The 22,899-nt window shown below is 36.4% G+C and overlaps 1 protein-coding gene across 5 annotated transcripts in view; it reads left to right on the top strand.

Annotated features, from left to right (window-relative positions):
• Window positions 1–22,899, top strand: part of CBLB (Cbl proto-oncogene B) — a 216,398-nt gene that overhangs the window by 146,925 nt on the left and 46,574 nt on the right. For all 5 annotated transcript variants that reach the window (XM_081235627.1, XM_081235626.1, XM_081235625.1 and 2 more), the window contains 3 exons: window positions 8,072–8,257; window positions 10,263–10,628; window positions 18,610–18,704. In XM_081235627.1, the coding sequence (XP_081091753.1) occupies window positions 8,072–8,257; window positions 10,263–10,628; window positions 18,610–18,704 (647 nt within the window). The remainder of the gene's footprint in view (window positions 1–8,071; window positions 8,258–10,262; window positions 10,629–18,609; window positions 18,705–22,899) is intronic.

Below are 22,899 nucleotides of genomic sequence, written 5' to 3'. Positions count from 1 at the left end.
GTCACTCTTCCCTGACTTTTCAAAATTGGTTATGCGGCTGAATGAACCAAAGGGCATAAGAAGCCACTATAATCAACGTGACATACTTCTTCAGGTTTACGTTTTGCTACAAGATTTAAGGGGAGGTTGCATGCAGACAGGGGAAACATAACTTTGAATTAAAATCACGTATATATTTGGATTAGAATGCAAAACTCATATACATGTTTAAAGTAAAATATGAAACTTCAAAAGAAATTTCAGGGTTATAGAGGCTGGTCACAGGCTAGGAGATTATGTCGCTCTTATAAAAGGTACTTCAGGGAAAAGCAGTATAGCTCTGTGTAGCTAATAACGTTTAACATTTTAATGGAGAGGGCCCTTGGGGTTATTCCATTTACGAGGCTGTTTGCAGTTCTTTAAAGTAGACCCTACTGCAGTTTTATTGACCACCTCCCTGTCAAACCTCAAAGAGAGCTCTTACTCCAGTCAGCTCTTACTCTGTATGTAAGTTTCTAACCATTTTCCTTCTCTTCATTGCTTCGAATTTGTCGTATCTAAAATTTTTACCAAAGTTATTAGTGGAATGTCAACAATAATAATAATTTAAAATAGTGAACCTCAGTTTACACACAAATTTAATATCCATATTCTTAGTAAGCTAGCAAGGTGCTTATTCCTTATTACTGTTCCTAGAGGGAGAAATACAGCAGAGTTTTTCCATTGAGGTGACTTTTCTTTTTTTCTTTTTGGTTGGTTGGTTTTTGTTTTTGTTTTCTAAGACTGTTAGAGCAGTTTTAGGTTCACAGAAAAAATTGAGGGGAATGTACAGAGATTTCTCATGCACCCCCTGCCTCCACACATGTGTAGCCTCCCCATCATCAACATCCCCCACCAGACTGATACATTTGTCATAACTGATGAACCTACATTGACACATCATTATTGTCTAAAGTCCATCGTTTACAGTAGGGTTCACTTTTGGTGTGGTACATTCGTGGGTTTGCACAAATGTATAGTGACATGTATAGTATCATGCAGAGTATTTTCACCGCCCTAAACATCCTCTGTGTTCTGCCTATTCATCTCCCCCACCAAAACCCCCAGCAACCATTGATCTTTTTACTGTCTCCATAGTTTTGCCTTTTCCAGAATGTCCTATAGTTGGAATCATAGGTATGCAGCCTTCTAAGATTGGCTTCTTTTACTTAGGAATATGCATTCAGGTTCCTCCATGTCTTTTCTTGACTTGATAGCTCATTTCTTTTTAGCACTAATAATATTGCATTATCTGGATGTGCCACAGTTTATTTATTATCCATTCGCCTACTGAAGGACATCTTGGTTGCTTACAAGTTTTGGCAGTTATGAATAAAACAGTTATAAACATCTGTGTGCAGTTTTTTGTGTGAACATAAGTTTTCAGCTCCTTTAGGTAAACACCAAAGAGCATGATTGCTGTATTGTATGTTAAGAGTATGTTTAGTTTTGTAAGAAACCACAAAACTGTTCCAAAGTGGCAGTAGCATTTTGCATTCCCACCAGCAATGAATAAGTGTTTCTGTTGTTCCACATCCTCATCAGCATTTGATGTTGTCAGTGATCTGGATTTTGGCCATTCAAAAAGGTGTGTAATGGTATCTCGTTTTAATTTACATTTCCTTGATGACATATGATATGCAGCATCTTTTCATATATTGATTTTCCATCTGTATATCTTTGGTGAGGTATCTGATAAGGTCTTCGGCTCATTTTAAAATCTGATTGTTAGTTTTCTTATTGTTGAATTTTAAGAGTTCTTTTTATATTTTAGAGAATAGTCCTTTCTCAGATGTGTATTTTCCAAAGGTTTTCTTCTAGTCTGTGGCTTGTACTTTTGTTATTCTCTTGATAGTTTCTTTCACAGTACAGAAATTTCTCATTTTAATGATGTCCAGCTTGACCATTATTTCTTTTATGGATGGCACCTTTGGTGTTGTATCTAGATGATCTTGTATTTGGTGGTCACTTTTTAGATTTCTCCTATATTATCTTCTAGGCATTTTATAATTTTGCATTTTACATTTAGGTTTGTGGTCCATTTTGAGTTAATTTTGTGAAGGGTATAATGTGTATGTCTAGATTTTTTTTTTTTTTTGCATGTGGATGTCCAGTTCTTCAGCACCATTTGTTGAGAAGACTGTCTTTACTACATTGTGTACCTTTGCTCCTTTGTCAAAGATCAGTTGACTGTTTCTGCCCCATTGATGGTATTATATGTCTATTCTGCCAAAACCACAGAATCTTGATTAGTGTATCTTTATAGTAGGTCTTTAAGTCAAGTAGTGTCCGTCTTCCAACTTTGTTCTTCTCCTTAACTATCCTGTTGGCTATTCTGGGTCTTTTGTCTCCATCTAAACTTTAGAATCAGTTTGACCGTATCTGAAAAATAACTTGCTGGGATTTTAATTGGGATTGCATCCAATCTATAGATTAAGTTGGGAGAACTTTTCTTTTTCACTCCAAGTTTCTCCCTAAATTCCAACATATAGAGACTTTGAAGTGTGACTGTGGATAAGTATGAAATGATTGTACTACTCTTACACCATGTTCCTCATATAAGCATTTGTTATCTAAAAGGGAACAATGGTACAGTACTCCAAAATAGACAACATAAGTCATTTATACTTATATTACAAATTACACATGAATATGTGTACATGTAAATGGTTCTGTAATGGATACCTTCTGAATAATATTCTGCATAGGCTGTTATTTTAAAGTCTTGATTTTGTTATGTTCACAAATGAATATGAGCAGAAGAAGAACCAAGAGGATAGTTAGTAGCAGGAAAATATTAGAATATTTTATTTTAATTCTATTTTATTAGAATGTTTTACTTAGAATATATTTTATGTGATAAAAGTTTTATCAATGTCCTTCATTAATTTTCACGCATTTAGAGAAATGTCGTCCTTTTCATCATCCTTATAATACATGTATCTATCTTGTTCAGATATGAAAATTCATAAAGTAAAAATCTTCTTAGAAATATTATAAAATTGACTTTGATTATCTCTGGGATTGTCAGAACTCTCATCTTATTAGTAATTGGAGAGGTTTTCTCTTGTCCTGTTTTTAATAACAGCCTGGCAGGGTTTGAAGTTTCTTACCAAATGTTTTGCCATTTCCCTAATAATGGATCCTATTAAGGCTGTTATAAAATCGCTCTTTAAAAGCTATGGATAAAATGAAGAGTGACTAAAATAGAATGAGTCCCTGATTATTATTGGTACTTGTGGAGCATGCTGAGATGGGCTTTTGACTACTTACTTCTTGGGCCTTTTCTCTCAGGATTTTCTGTTAAAATTGCAAATTCAGATTTCTCTATTCCTTATGGTAGTCATTCGCCTCCTATTCTAAGTGCTGAAGAATTCTGTAAATTTTGTCAGAAAAAATAAAGAATAGCATTTATTCATTTCATGAAGCAAAGGGTTTGGAAAAATTGGTGAATATGTAGATATAAAAGAATCAAATGGGGTCTTTAAATCTCTAGAGCACCAGGATTTCAGCTTGTTGAACTTACTTATCAACAACCAGCATTAAAAAACTTAAGAGAAATTGTTAGTTAGACAAATAAGCTGGTGTGATGATAATACAGGCAGGAATAAAGGCGCCCAGCTTTTGTATTTTGAAAGGTGCGGAAAAGAAAAAAGATCATATATTCTGAAGTTCTGAGAGCAAGTGTAATACTAGAAAAAAGTGAGAATTACCTAAAATCAAGATAAAGGAATTATTCAGATCAGCTATCCTATAACTTGAAACTATGATTCCATCCTTCCCAGTTCTTGCAGTTACCTCTATATAAATGATTTTCTTTATATTATGCAATAAATTCTGTAAAGTTACTTCTGTGTCCACATCCTAGTTTCTGCTTCCTATGCTTTCCTAGTTAATCTTTTCTTAGCTTCCCATTTCCTTGTCCTAATCTAATAGAGTGGACAGACAGATGAAGGAGTGACAAAGAAAGGATTTCATGTAATGCAGTGGCAAAAAGGGTATGATCCTTTTAAGAATCCCTTGATTAATATGCCTTTTTATTATACTAATTAATTGTATTTATTCTCTAGAAGATTAAAACCAGAAGAGCAGTAGTGAAGACAAACTGAGAAAAAATTATTCCCCACAATTGAAAAAGATAGGGGTTCACTATCATAATATATAAAGAGCCCTTTCAAATCAATGAGGGGTAAATAAAAGAATATGGTAGATAATGGGACAAAGAACATAACATGAGTGGGCATGTGAAGCATTGTGTGAGACTTCTCTTCTCCTTAGACTTTCAAATAGGAAGGGAAAAAATATAATTGGTGATTATTCAAATAAATTAAAAGTGACCTTTAATGTGACCATCTACTAAAAATGTTTACAAATGTTCACAGTTAGCATTTGAACTTTACCAGCAATGAAAGTTAATGCAAAGTTTCAATATTCTAGTTGCAGAATTGTTCAGCAAAAAGCTTCAGCAAAGAAAAATGCATTATTATCTAAAGGGCACTGTTAAATTATCTACACTTACATGGGGATTTTACTATAATTTAGGAGAACTCTGGAAAATGAATAAGCTATGGTGAATTTAGACCACATAATAAAGGTAAAATATTTTTTGTTTCTTCACATACTCTTCACCTATTCTCCATAAAATCCTTCTGACTAAGCCAACTTACAGTTACTGTAATGCTTCAAAATGAATTAGTCTTTCGGGAGGGCAGTATAAAATTACCTTGAGAATACAATATGAATTGTTCTTTTATTTTTAATTTTTATTTATTTTATTTTTGGCTGCATTGGGTCTTCGTTGCTGCACATGGGCTTTCTCTAGTTGCGGCGAGCAGAGCTACTCTGTTGCGGTGTGCAGGCTTCTCATTGCGGTGGCTTCTCTTGTTTCGGAGCACGGGCTCTAGGCGCACGGGCTTCAGTAGTTGTGGCTCGCGGGTTCTAGAGCGCAGGCTCAGTAGTTGTGGCGCATGGGCTTATAGCTCTGTGGCATGTGGGATCTTCCCGGACCAGGGCTCGAACCCATGTCCCCTGCATTGGCAGGCGGATTATGAATTTTCTTAAGCAAGTTCTGCTTCAGACTACATTCACAAAGCTGTAGAGAGTATGCTTGTCTGGAGGTAACTAGAAGTTCAGGGTTACTTCTGCAGCACACACAGTTGTTTGGATGTCTGTCCAAAGATTTTCAGTATACCCTTTCAGTATCTTAACAGTTCACCCACTTCAAATCAAGTCCATCCCATTATTTAAACACACTAGGAATGTGGTAACTGCTTAAATATTAAATTAGTAGTTAAACCAGAAGTCAAGTTCTATTGATGATGGTGGGCTGCTGGCTCTGTCAGGATTCTCCTTCCTGTTCCAGGTAATTAGGGAAGCAGGCAGGTAGTTGTGGAAGAAAAGTGCTTGGAGGAGCATAGGTCTTTGCAGTAAATGCAACAAGCAGTGAAAAATTTCTCTGCAAGTAACTGAAACAATGAAGTGCTATGTATTCTCTGTATATCTATGTAAAAATTATTTCTTTACAGGATAGGAACCATGTGGATAGCTTTGCTTCTTGAGTCTTTTTTTTGTAAAGAATAATAACCAGATCAATAAAGGATTTTTATCAGGTAATATTTTTTCTAGTTCTCAGAGGATATAATTTACCCTTAATGGGAATTTGGAGAATTAGATGTCCTGTGACATCTCCTGATCTGATTGCTACGAACTGTGATGCACTTAGTTTGACACAAGGAGTTTTTTTCTATTCTGTCCATGATCATTTTTGGATTGGTATTACTCTGTAAGGTTCAAATTCATGACCACGTGAGGCTCCATGACTTTTGGGGTAAAAGTCATGTTTTTTTATTAAGAATACTGGCTGCATGAAAATCAGCTTATGACTCTACAGTTTCTGCTTTTTCTCCTTCAGTTAAGTAGGTAAGAGATATAAAAAAGAATCATGAAATTAATAAGAAAGGGGTCTTAAAATTTACATGTGAAAGTGCATCTGAATTTATTGACCTATTTTAAGTTATTTGGCATCTATTGAGAGAGACAAAGAATTGAGAGTCCAGCAATGTCATGGCAATATTCAAGTATACCGGAAGTATGGTCTAGAAGCTTCTGCGTAGACACTCAAATTTATTTTTATTTATTTTTATTTTTATTTTTTTTTTCTTTTTGCGGTATGCGGGCCTCTCACTGTTGTGGCCTCTCCCGTTGCGGAGCATAGGCTCCGGATGCGCAGGCCCAGTGGCCATGGCTCACGGGCCCAGCCGCTCCACGGCATATGGGATCCTCCCAGACCAGGGCACGAACCCGTATCCCCTGCATTGGCAGGCGGACTCCCAACCACTGCGCCACCAGGGAGGCCCTCAAATTTATTTTTAAAAAGCCTTTACCAGGGGAAGCATAAGTCCCCACTCCTTCAGTGTGGGCTGCACATGGTAACTTCCAGGCAAAGAGTACAGTAAGGAAAATGGGAGAAAAAGTAAGTAGCTTTATAGTGTAGAAGCCTTGACAGTCAGTACCTCAGCCAGGTAATCAAGGTCAACATCAACAGTGATGAATCACATTGATAGTGTAGACCCTTGATGTGATGTGGTTAAAGTGTTACTTTACCAACATGGCCTTCCTTCCAAAAACACATAATGCTAGTCTAATCATGAGAAAAACATCAGACAAACCACAATTTTAGTAAATTAGAAAAAAAAGACCTTCCATGATGTAACTAAGTGTGGACATGAACACAAATTTATTATCACATGTCAGTTAAGGACAGAATGGCTAAATCTTTCTCACTATTGCTAGAATTGAAATTAAATTGTCAGTTGACATTGATTACTCTCACAAAGGCTAAGTAATGTTAGGGGGAAATGGCTTAGAAACAAGCTTAAAACTCATTATAAATACTAGCACTAGGAAACAGATGAATATCAAAGCATGCTAGATTAATGTAGTAGGTATAAAAATTAAGCCTAGGTCTCCAAAGAGGTAGGTAGTAACTTAGCCTTGAAAAGGAAACTGCTTGATATTTCAGAACAGAATATTGTTATCCTAGTGAGGCTATCTGGTTAATTAGGATGGCTTTTATATCAAATAGGAATCAGGTTATGTCAAACACACACACACACACGCACACTTCTGAAACAGAAAGGGTTACACACATACATACAAATCAAAGTACTTGTTGATGGCTTTTTGGTGCTCTTTTATCTACCAGATAACATGGAAACCCTGTAATAGCATAGAAATCTATCAGAGTTTTAGAAGTACAGACTTTCCTAGATTTAATTGTTTTTAAAGAAGAACATTTAACTTGAGGATTTATTTTCCATGTGAAGGCTTGGGGGAAAACATCTGGTCTTAAACCTGTTTATTTTAAATACACAAATTTTTAAAAATCCTTGTCTGATTTAATTGGTTTGTAGGAAAGTAGATTATGCACTGGTTACATATTTTATAGAGAACAAAATGATTTCTAAGTTCTAGAATGTACTAAAAACGCAAAGACCTAAGAAAATTCTGTAATACAGATAACCAAGAGCAATGTGCATTACTGCATTGCATGTTTCTCATAAAATGTAGACAGGTTTCTAGTAGAATGCCTGCATTTGATTTTGCGGGCCTCTCACTGCTGTGGCCTCTCCCATTGTGGAGCACAGGCTCTGGATGCGCAGGCTCAGTGGCCATGGCTCATGGGCCCAGCTGCTCCGCGGCATGTGGGATCTTCCCGGACCGGGGCACGAACCCGCGTCCCCTGCATCGGCAGGCAGACTCTCAACCACTGCGCCACCAGTGAAGCCCTTGATTGTTTTTAAACTACCCTTTTGCTGGTTTTTTCCTAGGCCCTTTCTACAATATGTAGGAGAAACTAATCCATTTATTCTTTACATAATACTGCTCTTGAGGGACAGTGTGAGCTCCTTCCATCTATTAATCAGAGTAAACTAAGTGAGTTTATTTTAACAGATGTGCAATGGCAGATACATTCTCAAAACCAGATGTCTTAAGAACTGAAAGGTATGTACTTTACACATCAAATAAACATGGTTCTTTTTTTATATTCTAGTGCACTGACAGGCAGAATTCCCCAGTCACATCACCGGGATCCTCTCCCCTTGCACAGCGAAGAAAGCCACATCCAGACCCTCTCCAGATCCCACATTTAAGCCTGCCACCAGTGCCTCCTCGCCTGGATCTAATTCAGAAAGGCGTAGTTCGGTCTCCCTGTGGCAGCCCAACTGGTTCACCAAAGGTAAATCAATTTTATTAGAAACATAGATAATAATTTTATGTGGTGATTATTGATTGCTCAGGTTTTTAAAATTCTGTTACTCATATTTCTTATGCTCTTGTTTGTGAACAACTTTGATGGGTCTCTCATTTTGTTTATAGTGAGTCCACTATCATATTCCTTGCTTTATTGCTATAAAAGTTACATAATTATTCAGAGAAGGCACATGTCTGTAACAGCCCCCTGATTTGCTAAAATAAACAGCAGAGTAAGTATAGTTATTCTGTAAAATAGATTTACAAGGTCATTACATGTATTAAAATAAATTGCATGCTCTTATTAAATGATATTTTACACTCATTTTCATAGTGTCTTGACAAGAAAAATGTTATGGGAGTATATTTGCATAGGGCTTAAGATGTGATAGATATCACCCATGTTTCAGGGTGACTCCGAAGAGGGAATTATATGTACCTTTTATACCTGAAGGAATTAATTACAAAGAATTACAGTATTTGCAAAGTAATTGCATTACTGTTTAATATTAAAGACATAATTCTATCTGTACATCTAAGCCCACAGTTTTAGTTCTGTGCAGATTTTTTTCCAAATTTGAAAAGGGAATATTTTGCTTTATTAAATATAAGATTTTAAATATTAATCCCATTCGGTAATATGCGTTATGGTCTAAAACTATTTGGAAGCACAGTATTTTAATAGTATTGGACTTTTCTACATTATAATTAACATGGTTTTAAGATCATATTAAGACTTTTTAGGATGTTATTTAGTGAGAATTATGTAAGCACACATTTCTTCGCTAATATTTTCAAACAATAAAAGCACAAATCATTCATCAGATGGACTATGTAAATGAAAATAAAAACTGTGAAAGTCACATAGATTCAATTCAGGAGCTTATACCTTCATATTCCACATAAGAATCAGACTGATTTTTTTTTTTTTTTTAAGATCCATAAAACTCAAGTAAGGTCTGTAAATAATGCTGCTCTATTATTTGTGAATTTTCACTATTCTGGTAATAACTGTTAAAGAACCAGAGCACATTTCCCCCTTGTCACTTGCTCTGTATTATAGAGGTGAACACAAAAGTAACAAAACCAACATTTTCAGTCTTCCAAAGATATTACAAATCAAGGTGTTTTTTTTTTTTTTTTTTGTGGTACGCGGGCCTCTTGCTGTTGTGGCCTCTCCCGTTGCGAGCACAGGCTCCGGACACACAGGCTCAGCGGCCATGGCTCACGGGCCCAGCCGCTCTGTGGCATGTGGGATCTTCCCGGACCGGGGCACGAACCCATGTCCCCTGCATCGGCAGGCGGACTCTCAACTAATGCACCACCAGGGAAGCCCAAGGTGCTCTTTTAAAAAGTAAAACAACAACAACTTTGATAGTTTCTGCTGTCTCTCCTAAATCACAGAAACATGCAAATAAAATAATTAATGACATTATTATTTTAATGTCATCCAGTCAAAATCACCATATAATTTTGATATTCTGCTACGTTTTCCTGTAGTCCTTATAATCCTAACATTTGAGTTTACATATTCATTTTCTACAAAGAAATCTTAATGAAATATATTTGAGTTTTTCATTAATTTTTTAAACTTTCATTACTTGGTGATAAAAGAAACTCATTAAAAGATGGCACAGGAGGGCTTCCCTGGTGGCGCAGTGGTTGAGAGTCCGCCTGCCGATGCAGGGGACACGGGTTCGTGCCCCTATCCCGGAAGATCCCACATGCCGCGCAGCGGCTGGGCCCGCGAGCCATGGCCGCGGAGCCTGTGTGTCCGGAGCCTGTGCTCCGCAACGGGAGAGGCCACAGCAGTGAGAGGCCCGCGTACAGCAAAAAAAAAAAAAAAAAAAAAAAAAAAAAAAAAAGATGGCACAGGAATGTAATAAAGCCCTACTATGGCTTAGAAAACAAAAGCAATAGTATACTAGTCTGGAAGTCATTTCAGTGCATGGAACCTCTTTTAATTTATTTTTCCTCTTGTGTTTCTTTAGTCTTCTCCTTGCATGGTGAGAAAACAAGACAAACCACTCCCAGCACCACCACCTCCCTTAAGAGACCCTCCTCCTCCTCCACCTGAGAGACCTCCCCCAATCCCCCCTGACAATAGACTGAGTCGTCACTTCCTTCACATGGAAAGTGTGCCTTCCAGAGACCAGCCGATGCCTCTGGAAGCCTGGTGCCCTCGGGATGTGCTTGGGACTAATCAGTCAGTGGGATGTCGCCTCCTAGGGGATGCCTCTCCAAAGCCTGGAATCACAGCGAGTTCAAATGTAAATGGAAGGCACAGTAGAATGGGCTCTGACCCAGTGCTTATTCGGAAACACAGACGCCATGATTTGCCTTTAGAAGGAGCCAAGGTAAATACTCAAAGCTGAAGCTAAATAATCTGCTTATAGTCTTCTGATAAGAGGTAGTATAAAAGGTGGAGTGGTGTTTTTTTCGCCTAGTGTGACACTTCCCTGCAGGTCTTTAATTATCTGCAAATTATAAATAATCAGAAGCTCATTAAAACTTGAACCTAACAGAAGTCAGGAAGGAGGTTCTAAATAATGATTTAATTTTCATATGAAGACACCAGACAATTTGCCAGAGGTTTAGTTCACCTTCCCTTATTTCATCTGCAAAATTTTTTCCTATTAATGTTGTCAGTGGGAGAATCAGCAGTCTTTTTTATTTAACTCTCCTACTTCTATCTAACTTGAAAAAAAAGTTGTATGATTATAGCATATCATCAATCAGTCATTGGAGTTATTGTCGCCTGGGACAGCACACCTTAGGCAGCCAGGTAGAATGAACTTCTCACATACATAAAAACACCAGGTCCAGTTCATTGTTGGAAAGCAAGGTCTTTCTCTATAAAACTGAAAGACTGTCACACATGTTGAGTTCTAACATTAAAGGATATTACCACCGTCATTTATATGTACAGAAAAGAATTTAAGCATTCAGGGAACCGAAGAGGCAGCAGCAGAAATCATTGAGTTTCGAACCCTCAGTGGGCCCCTGGCGGAGCTGTCCTGTAATGTTTTCTGGTATTTGTGTCCATGATATTTTTGACTCAGGTCAGATCGTCACCATCTTCCTTCAGCTGAAGGAGGCTTTGCCTCTTTTGAAGACTGTAATATTTAAGTGTTCCCATCTCTTTTGATCTTAAGTTGTTATTTTAGGGGAGTAGACTATTCCTTCAAAATAATAGTTTGTAGTTGGTGAGTTAATCAAGAAACAAAGAAGTGTGAAGAATGACATGTACTAAATTCCTGTATGTGTGTACACACATGCGTGCACATGCACATGTGTGAAGGAAAACTCTGTATAAGATTTAATTATTAGTGATATTCTAGGGTAGCCAGGATAGCAAGAGTCAAAATTGTCTACTCAGGCACTCAAAACACAGGGGAAGAGTGGTGGTGGTTTGCCGTAACTCTTTGTTAGTGCCTTGTTGGTACCTGTGGGCTTTCATCTATTATAAATATGAAAATCTGTAAAGGTTTTCTTCAAGGTCATGCAAAGGTGATGTAAATGGAAGAGCAAGCACTTATAAAAGCATTTTTATAATGTTCTCTGAAAATGGAGAGCTTATCTTCAAAAGTATGTTTTTACAACCTAGAATCTTGATCAGAAGGACCTGCCTTTTTTTTTTCCAGTGATTTTTTTCTTCCCTTTAGTCTCTATTACTTTTCATTCATACATGATCACACTTGCCTTAAGGAGAGTGTTCAGAAGAGCTCCGATATGAATGGTTATGTCTTAGCAACATATTACAATTTACTTCCTGAATGGACTTCAGAAATACTTAAAATATAATAATTATCTTGGGCAATTCACTTGTTTCAGGGTTCTTCTTAGATAATATGTTATACAGTCTTAGCACTAAATAAACCTGCCCTTGTAAGCCCTAGAATACAGGCTATTAATTTTTGTATGGATGGTGGTTGTTTTAAATTGGGGTTATAATTTCTTAGGTTATAGGCATGAAATTTTATTTTTATTATATTAACTATAGGTATGAAGTATTAGTAGTAATTTCAGTTATAAAGATTCCTTTACATGTTTTCTATGTGAACTTTCATGTCCTGATCATTGATACATGTTAATATCCCAGAGAACATTGAGTAAAGTGTAAAATTTGTCTTATTAAAAGCTGAATTTGTTTAGTTCTATCTAAATTAGGCTCATTAAAATTCATGAAGGTCTAATCTCATATGTTGTATGTATTAGCATTGCAATGCTTATATTCTCAAAGTTACTTTCAAGTTACAACTAGATGAACATTTTTACCAAAATTAGACATCTAAGATTTCTCATTTCAGTATAGTTGTTTGACTTTTAAGGCAGATTATAAAGAAGGATTTATACATAATGTGTTAAATGCTATAAAACAGACCATGTCTCCCCTTATTCTCCTCTTTTATTATCTTCTGAAGGAAAAATGGGTCCACTTCAGTAGACCACAAGGTATATCACAACTGACATAAAGCAGAAAAAACCCAATTCCTCTTCTTATTTCACTGTTGGGAGACTTAGAGGCTAGCTTCAACCGATGGAGGACTGCGTCCATCTAGGATCCTGTAATTCTCAGTCTCTGCATGATCCTGGGTTGGAGTTTGTTTGTTTCTTTTTTTTTTTTTTTTTTTTTTGTGGTACGCGGGCCTCTCACTATTGTGGCCTCTCCCGTTGCGGAGCACAGGCTCCGGACATGCAGGCTCAGCGGCCATGGCTCACGGGCCCAGCCGCTCCGCGGCATGTGGGATCCTCCCAGACCAGGACACGAACCCATGTCCCCTGCATCGGCAGGCGGACTCTCAACCACTGCACCACCAGGGAAGCCCTGGAGTTTGTTTCTTAACTTAACGTCTCTGTAGTTCCTCAATCCAGATTGATTTAATTACATATTTGTAAGCACTTTCTACATACAGGTGTTCTCCTAGTGTTCAGGATAACCAGAATCCCAGTGTTCTCTCCCCTTTCAAATTTAACAAAATGTTTTTATAGAAGAGGAACTGTTTAACTCCTTTAGGCAGAAGTAAAAATGATAAGGCAAACCTGATAGCTGCATTTTAACAAAACTAAAAATCTGATCAACATAGATCCACCAGGCTCTGGAATCAGACCTGAGTTTTACTTCCTGCTCTAGAATTCACTGGCTTTGTGGATGCAAGCAACTTACTACATCTATGCCCTCAATTCCACTTATTTCCCTTACTTTATGAAATGAAATAATAATAGGACCTAGTTTCTAGGAGAATAGTTACCCTCCAAATATCTAAGCCCCTATACCCCTTGGTTATGGAATAAAACCAAACTAGATGTGGAGTCTTAGTATAAGTTGTAACAGTTCATTTTTATTTAAAATAGTTGTCCTTATTTTTTTTTAATTTAAAACCAAAATCATTATCTCTTTCTCCCCTTCCTCTCTGCTTTTATTTAGCATAGTGCCTAATGAATACTCAGCAAACACTCAATAACTGGGTTGCTGAATTATTACAGTTAGGTTGATGACAGAGGGGAAAGAGAATATGCATGCTGGGGTTGGAGGTGGGCTGGGGTAGGGCAGGAAAGGGCTTGGAGGAAGAAGATGTCTGTGGTACACCAGGAGCGTAGACAGTTTTTTTAATGTATTTTTCCAGCACTCGCCTTCAGCCAAAGGTAAAATGTAACTTTCTTGTTTAAAATAGGATTTTTTACTCTTTTAGAAAAGTAGGCATTTTCTATAGATAGATCACGTATTCACAATAAGAGGGAAACAAGGGAGAAGGGTTGAAGAAGAAGGGGAAATGATTTTGATTTAAAAAGACTTGTATATTAATGAAAATGGTAAGTATTACAATATATTCTCACCCTCCATACCTAGTGTACAGTCTTTAAAAATTTTTTTTTAATGTTACCATGGGAATAAAGGGTATAGGGATTTAGATACTTGGAGGCTGATGTGTTGTCTTCACATAACCCGTCAGTCTCTCCAAGTGTAAGCAAATACATTGCTGTGTCAAATAGTAACAACTATCGTTCAGACTTGTTTTCATTCAAGGAAATATCTCAAATTAAATATCATCTGCCCATTTTAAAGATAAGAAAACTTAGATGAGTACTAAAAGTTTAACATTAAGTGTACATATGTAATACCATAAGGGGAATTCATGAAAGTAAACACTCTAGAGTGAGGACTTGCTCCCCTTTGTTGTGTGTCCTCTGTCAGTGTGCCAGTTCCCATCGTCCATTAGAACCATTTGCCCTTTTTATTTGCATCTTTCCTAGATAAATGGTAAGGGAAGCAAGGATAAATTAAATTCTAATTACTCTATTTGCTAACTGTTAAGAGCTCTAAGGAATAAAGCCCTCTAATTCATCATTAAAATGAAGTGTAAGAATTTTTTGTGACTTTCATTTACTCCCATTTCTCTTCTCCCTCCCACCTAGCATAATCAAGTTAGCTAAGGTAATACTTTACTTTTTAACATGAACCTGAAAGCTAAGAGTTGTTAGGTTTATTTACCTTATTTTATTTTATTGGTAAGAGATTTCTTTCCTATAGGACTGTTTCCATTCCCTCAATTTCTAGCCACATTATAAACCTGTTCCTTAATTAATACTTTGTTGGCTAGATATTTATTTATTGTTGTTGGTTTGTTTGTTTTAATTACTTTATTGCACGAAAATGTTTTAAAATATCAATGGAGACTTGAAATGTATCTCCTTATATCTAGATACTAACACTGTGTTCAACTATCTTTATTTGTTCCTCTTAAAAGATTAAGAATGCTACTGTTTCTTATGTGATAAAAACGATCTCTGACTTATGTTACTTCAAGTGACATTATTCTAAAATGACCTTGTGTACAATAATCTGTTGAAGATGTTGCTAGATGAATACATAGAATGATTCCTGTTTTTGAGATTGTGGCTTTTGCTATTTTGGTGGAGAGGCACATGTTTATAAGAATGAACTTAAACTTATCTATGAATCTCAGGTGTTGTCTTTCAGAAAATAAGTCCTCTGTGTACACAGGTTTCATTTTTAATCTAATGTTTCTGAAGGATAAATTATAGTGATATTTTTGGTATAGTGTATGTGTGGGCTTACATGTGTGGGATGGGGGAAGGGGGTTGTGTTTGGGGGTTTGTAATTAAAAAGGTTTTTCTTAATTGTGCTAAGATTATCACAATTGTGTTTGTTTTCCCTACATCTCAAGGGTCCCAAATGCTTTAACATTAATTCTTAGACAATATCTGAATCATAGGGAGATATTTCAAACTTAAAAATTAGGATGAAATGTTATCTTGAGGCATGTGAAAAATACTAATACAGGGTAACCTAGAGTAACCTAGAGTTTACAATAAATTTTGTGATAGCTCAGATTATACTTCTTCCACGGGTAGCATAAATTCCCCTTAATGTATTCTTATTCCTTCAGCCTCTTTCAGTTAAATGAGTAGGATGTTCAAGACACTGTGGCGAATACAAAATGAATCAAGCACAGTCTAGTGAGGATGAGACAGGTATATAATTAAGGGATGAGGCATAGGAGAAGCATCCAGAATATATAATGCGGGATGCCCTAGGGGAAGAAACATTCCAATTGAGATGCAGGGTAAAAGAAGGAATAAAGAAAGCTTCATGCAAGAGGGATCTGTAGACATTAAAAGATCAGTAGGTGGTGGTGGGGTAGACATGACAGGAAGGAATAGCATGGAGGTGGGAAGATAAGCCCAGTGCAGGAAGTCAATTTTGGACAGACTCTAGGGCATACAGAGAGAGTAAGTACGGTAGGTAAAATTACGGCAATATAAACTGAAAGCAGTTACGGAGTGGAGTGTCTCCTATTCTATACTAAGTTATCTTTAACTTGGTTGACCAAAAAGAGCTTTGAAAACTTTTTTGGCAGAGGAATGATAGGATCAGAATATTTAAGTTGGTAGCATGTCCAATGGGATTGTGGTAAATTTGCAACAGTGAACTAGGAAGGCAGAAGAAAAAGATGTTTCCTTAGTTGAGAGTTTAAGAAGGCCTGAATCAGTGAGATTTCAGTGTGAACTGCTTCAGTTGGTACTATCCATCTACACATTTGAGGAACTACTGTTTTCTCCTGTTTGCAAAAGGCTTTGCAGATTTCCAGAGGACGTAAAATATTTATTTTTGGCTCAAAAAGTTGTGACTTACTGCAGTCTCTAAAGTAGTTTTAGATAAAATGATTTTGTCTAATGAAACGGTTGCAGGTGGGAACATGGAGTTCAGAATGAAATAATCGTAAATCTTGTCATCCAGCCGCTTTAGATGAACAGAAACATGAACATCATTTTAGTACCTGCATTTTTAGGTCCTTTACAAACATGTATGTATGCACATATATAGTATAATGTAAGTCAGTCAGCAGTCAGTGTTCATTTGAGCCCTACTGTGTGTAAAACATTGAAGGAAATGTCCTATAAGATGAGGAAATCAGAGTCTTTGTCCTGAAAAAGATTCATGTAGAACTAATACAACAGAAATTTATTCCCATAGCTCCCTTTTATTTTATAATTGCTGAAATTTTACTAGGTATCAACAGTGCATTAGATACTTGCTCCTATTAAAACAAATAATTGCATATAAACCCATATTACATTTCCCAGAATGAATTTTAAATGTGTTTATGACAGAAGCGTCAAGGAGATTTGATTGCAGAAATCATACATTGTATCCATTCTGGCAACAATTGCACAGGACTCAAATTAAGGATGACTTTATATGCCCATTATACAATGAGCACTTGTGATTTGACACATGTATTTGTTGGTTAAAAGGGATTTTTTTATATTAGATGTTTTCATTGAACTGTACAATAATTAATATCTATTGAGACATTTCTCTAGCAAAATCGAAAAAACTCTGCCTTGTTCTGTTATTTGGTCCATAGTCAGAAACCCTAAGAGATATTTTTGTCATAGTGTATCTCTAGTGTATTGAATCTAATGAGAAATCAAAGCTGTAGCACAGGACTTATTTTTAGAGTGATACCTTAATGCTATAAAATTTATATTGTGTAGCTTTAAATTGCAAACATTGATATATTTCAAATGGATTCTTTAAACATGTTCCTTTTCTTAAGTTGGTAGGGAAGGATATGGCCTTTTCCATTTTGCACTCTAAAGCTTTAACACCATTTTAGAACTGAGGGGTGAAAAGAGAAATTGGTAGGTCATTGACTGGGTTATCTAGAACTATTCAAGTTACATCACGTTCTTTTTGCCACAAATCAGCCGACACCTTTTAAATATGAACTAGTAAAGGGTTTGGGAAAGAGCTTCATGATAAAACCCTAATGATTAAAGGTCTTAAAATATGTTTAATCTGTCCTTGCAAAGTTACTCTTTTTTTCTTTTAAGTTGCTTTCATTTCAAGTTGTTGGATTAGTTAAGAGCAGTTGTTCAGACAGGTCCCATATGTAACTGAGCAATCTGGAAACCAGAATTTCCGAGTTCTGAGTAAACACTGGCTCTCTATGGTACCTTAGGAGCAAGGTAACAATTTTGGTTTGTGTTGTTCACACACCAAAAATTATATTTAAAATTGCTTGCACTCTGAAAGCCAGACCAGGTCTCTAGTTACCAGTAGTGCTAAAGCTTCAGCCTTGAAAGAACAAAGGCATTTCTGATTATACTCATGTATTGGGTTTTTTTTTTGGTTTTTTTTTTGCGGTATGTGGGCCTCTCCCTGTTGTGGCCTCTCCCGTTGCGGAGCACAGGCTCCGGACACGCAGGCTCAGCGGCCATGGCTCACGGGCCCAGCCGCTCCGTGGCATGTGGGATCTTCCCAGACCGGGGCCCGAACCTGTGTCCCTTGCATCGGCAGGCGGACTCTCAACCACTGCGCCACCAGGGAAGCCCTCATGTATTGTTTTAACAAGAAGTTTAGAAATGTTCTGTTAACCCCAGAGAGATATAATTTAGAACACTTTTATTTGGGAGGAATTGAAATAAGAATTGCACCAGTGCTCCTTTTTTCTTTATTGAATCCTTACAGAGAATGCTAACTTTTCAATAAAAACTGATCATGTTTGGGGACTTTTACTATTTATCTAGCTATCTATATGATTTATAGAAATTATAGCATCTCCTTTCAATATGTTTAAGAATCGGATTGTATTTTATTTTTTCACATAAAAAATGGTGCTACTTTCTGGTGGTGGTAAATAATCACTATGGTGCTCCTAACTCCTAAGTAAATTATATGATATTTCACTTGTTCAAATAAACTGAAATTATATATGCTCTTCAAAATTATAGATTGTCTAAGAACTGCTGTTGTTTTAAGGTCCTCCAGAAGTTAAATTCTAAACTAACCCTTTGATTTCCTTTCAGGTCTTTTCCAATGGTCACCTGGGAAGTGAAGAATATGATGTTCCTCCCCGGCTTTCTCCTCCCCCTCCAGCTGCCACCGTTCTCCCCAGCATCAGGTGAGTTTTACTGAATTTGCAGATCAACTGTCCATGCATAAAGTTGTTATAAAGAGTGGTTTTGAGGTTCTTAGTACAGAAAGTACAGGGGTGAATATGCATCAATAAAAATGAACCAGCTGGATTTTTAAACTAAAGTACCAGAAATTGAGATCCTTTCTGATTCTTTGCTGATAACTACAACATTTTTGAGACTTACCTACACTCTGAGATTACACATAAAGCAACAGAGAAAAAGCTAAGTCTTCCCTGCATCCAAGAAGAGGCTCAAGTAGCACAATGAGCTCTCCTTTCCAATTCATGTCTCTTCCTTAGAGGTATCACATTTATCCCACTACCCAGTTTGACATGATAAAATAATCTTTGGTTCCTCCAGTTTTCTCATTTTTCAAATCCATTCTGCCACTAAGTCCTGTTGATTGTTCTTTTAAAGTTTTTCATATTCAGCTAATCTTCCCATTGCCCTAGTTCTGGCTTATAATGGGACAACTGAAAGAGCCTTCTACCTGATCATATGATATGATCTCAGAATGGAATATCAATGGATTTTAAAGCTAGAAAAATGAGTTAAACTAGGTGTCTCATTTGAAAAAATGGGGACACAAGAAGCATATCAGACAGTTAAGGGATAGTGTCTATCCAAATCAAACCTGAATAAAACCAAGTCTCCTGATGGCCATTTTCCTACTCTATATTAAATCAGGCTGCCTGTCTTTCCTCCAGTATATTTTATTCAGGTAGCTGATTTAATTTAAATTCTGCTTTCCCCAGATCACTTTCCTACTCAAAGCCCAACATTGTTCTTTCTTTCCTTCTAAATTAATTCTATGCTCTCCTGCTATCAGTAAGAGCCACAGAATTTTACCCAATTAAAATATCGTTCAGGAATTCTAATGCTTGCCCTCTAATCTTGTCTTGATTTTTTTCCCTGGTTTTATGAGTCTTTCATGCTGTTCCCTCCTGTGCACCAAGTTTTCAGAATCTTTATTCTGAAGATCCATGTCTCAGACTCTATTTCTGTATGAAAACTTCTGTGACTTCAGTCATAATGATGGTAATAAGATTGATTCTCATTCCTCCTTCTAGAGTTTATTTTCTACACATTTAATTATGTACTTTACTCTACTGTTTTCTAATACTAAAGCACCTCTCCACATTAAAAAGATTATAAGGTTTTAAGGGCAAAAACCTTTTCTCGTAATCTCTGCTTCTCCCTTAACACCTTACTGTTTGCTGTTTAATGAGTATACTGATAGTACTTGGTTGCTTGGTGGATTGACTTTATCATCTGCTAAGGTCCTCATTTCTAACTGAAAGTCTTAGAGCATCTTCACTCCTTCCTCTGCTGGTCACTGGGTGCAAAAGAACGATAAGCTAGATACCAGCTCCCAAGAAATTTACCATCTACTTTAAAATAAAGTTAACGTACATGAAATCACAAGATTGCACTAGACTGTATGCATCTAACTTGTTAGTTTTTATATAAGCTTGGAGAATAGACTATTATAGACTTTGTAAGTCAAGGATGTCTTATAGAGAGGATGGAAATTTCCTGAGTCATGGAGGATGGGCACAATTGGGAAGGAGTGTGCATGAGAAAAAGCATGAGTGTGAAATTTGACATCATTTACGGGGCAGTGGGAAACTAAGCATTGGACCATTCTTTAGTGGCCACTTTTCTCGGAGCTGGCAGATATGTAGCAGACATAGAAGTTAGAAGCAAATATATATATTCTGTGTAGTAGGTTGTACATCAGTAATAACATATGATATTGTAGCACCAAATGAACTCTGTAATTAAAACATCTAAGCTCAATTACCTCTAATTCAGAGAACATCAAAAAATGAAGTACATGAAATCTTGCTAATTAGAGATTAAAATTTTACATTCTGTTTATTAAATTCATATTGGCAAGTGGGATAAAAGGCAGAGGTTACCATTTGCTTCATCTGTATTTAGTATTAAGTGCTTGTTTTTCTATAAATAAAGAACAACAAATTCATAGTAAAATGCCTTTTATTGATATTTTTCTAACACTTCAGTTTGTATGTGTACCTGGATATACTTTCACCCCATTTACTCTTGATTTTTTTCCCTCAAACAATGCAGTTGCTTTACTTAACCAGAGAAATACTTTAGCAATGCGTCCTTAACAGCAAATTAGTTTTCTATTTTGCATGCTGCAAATTAACCATAGTTAAAATTACAAGTGCTGGCTTTTAATGGCATGTTTCTCTCTCCATTTTGTTTTTTATTCTGACATATAGGTAGCAGTTGTTCATTGTAGAAAATATGGAAAATATATAAAAGAAAAAAATTAAACAAATACATAAATATAAGCATTTACATATCCCAAATATCAATGCCCAGAGGGGTTTTTTTGTTTTGTTTTTCTTGAATTTTTGAGTTTTATTTTTTTATACAGCAGGTTCTTCTTAGTCATCCATTTTACACACATCAGTGTATACATGTCAATCCCAATTGCCCAATTCAGCACACCACCATCCCCACCCTCCCGCGGCTTTCCCTCCTTGGTGTCCATATGTTTGTTCTCTGCATCTGTGTCTCTATTTCCGCCCTTTCAAACCGGTTCATCTATACCATTATTCTAGGTTCCACATATATGAGTTAATATACGATATTTGTTTTTCTCTTTCTGACTTACTTCACTCTGTATGACAGTCTCTAGATCCACCCACGTCTCTACAAATGACCCAATTTCGTTCCTTTTTATGGCTGAGTAATATCCCATTGTATATATGTACAACATCATCTTTATCCATCCGTCTGTCGACAGGCATTTAGGTTGCTTCCATGACCTGGCTATTGTAAATAGTGCCACAATGAACATTGGGGTGCATGTATCTTTTTGAATTATGGTTTTCTCTGGGTATATGCCCAGTAGTGGGATTGCTGGGTCATATGGTAATTCTATTTTTAGTTTTTTAAGGAACCTCCATACTGTTCTCCGTAGTGGCTGTATCAGTTTACATTCCCACCAACAGTGCAAGAGGGTTCCCTTTTCTCCACACCCTCTCCAGCATTTGTTGTTTGTAGATTTTCTGATGATGTCCATTCTAACTGGTGTAAGGTGATAACTCACTGTAGTTTTGATTTGCATTTCTCTAATAATTAGTGAGGTTGAGCAGCTTTTCATATGCTTCTTGGCCATCTGTATGTCTTCTTTGCAGAAATGTCTATTTAGATCTGCTGCCCATTTTTGGATTGGGTTGTTTGTTTTTTTAATATTGAGCTGCATGAGCTGTTTATATATTTTGGAGATTAATCCTTTGTCTGTTGATTCGTTTGCAAATGTTTTCTCCCATTCTGAGGGTTGTCTTTTCGTCTTGTTTATGGTTTCCTTTGCTGTGGAAAAGCTTTTAAGTTTCATTAGGTCCCATTTGTTTATTTTTGTTTTTATTTCCATTACTCTAGGAGGTGGATCAAAAAAGATCTTGCTGTGATTTATGTCAAAGAGTGTTCTTCCTATGTTTTCCTCCAAGAGTTTTATAGTGTCTGGTCTTACATTTAGGTCTCTAATCCATTTTGAGTTTATTTTTGTGGATGGTGTTAGGGAGTGTTCTGATTCCATTCTTTTACATGTAGCTGTCCAGTTTTCCCCCAGAGTTTTAACATTCTGACTTTTTTTTCTTTTTAGACTTTTGTTTTTACATGATTTAGATTACATTGTAGAGATAATTTCATGCTCTCCTTTGTCACTTAATATTTGAATAAGCATTTTTCTTAATCATTTATGCTGTACTATATTTATCATGGAACCAGCATGGAATTCTGAAGTGACCATTAAAATAAAATCAGGCTTGTTCCCAGACGTGACTCCAATATTAATATTTGTCTGTCTTTGAACAAGGTAACTTCTCTGGGCCTCACTTTCTCCATCTGATAAATGAAGGGATCTGTTTATCTTAAATGATCTCTAAAATCCTTTTGAGCTTCAACCTTTTAGGTTCCATGCAACCTTTTTTTAAGGGGTACTCATCTGTAGTATTAATTACATATGAATACTGGGCAACTTGAATGCTCATTTGTAATTGGTTGGTTGCATCCCATTTTTGAAGCCAATATAACTTGGATTACTGCTCTGGGTTTTTTGTTTGTTTTGTTTTTTTGCTTTGTCTACTTCAGCTTCATTAGACTGTATAACCAGAGTACAATGAGAATAGACCTTCAGCT

Source organism: Mesoplodon bidens (assembly GCF_964165515.1).
Source record: "Mesoplodon bidens genome assembly, chromosome: 5".
In the NCBI taxonomy this organism is placed as follows: Eukaryota; Metazoa; Chordata; class Mammalia; order Artiodactyla; family Ziphiidae; genus Mesoplodon; species Mesoplodon bidens.
Note: the sequence above shows the minus strand (reverse complement) of the source record. Positions and strands in the feature narration are given on the sequence as shown.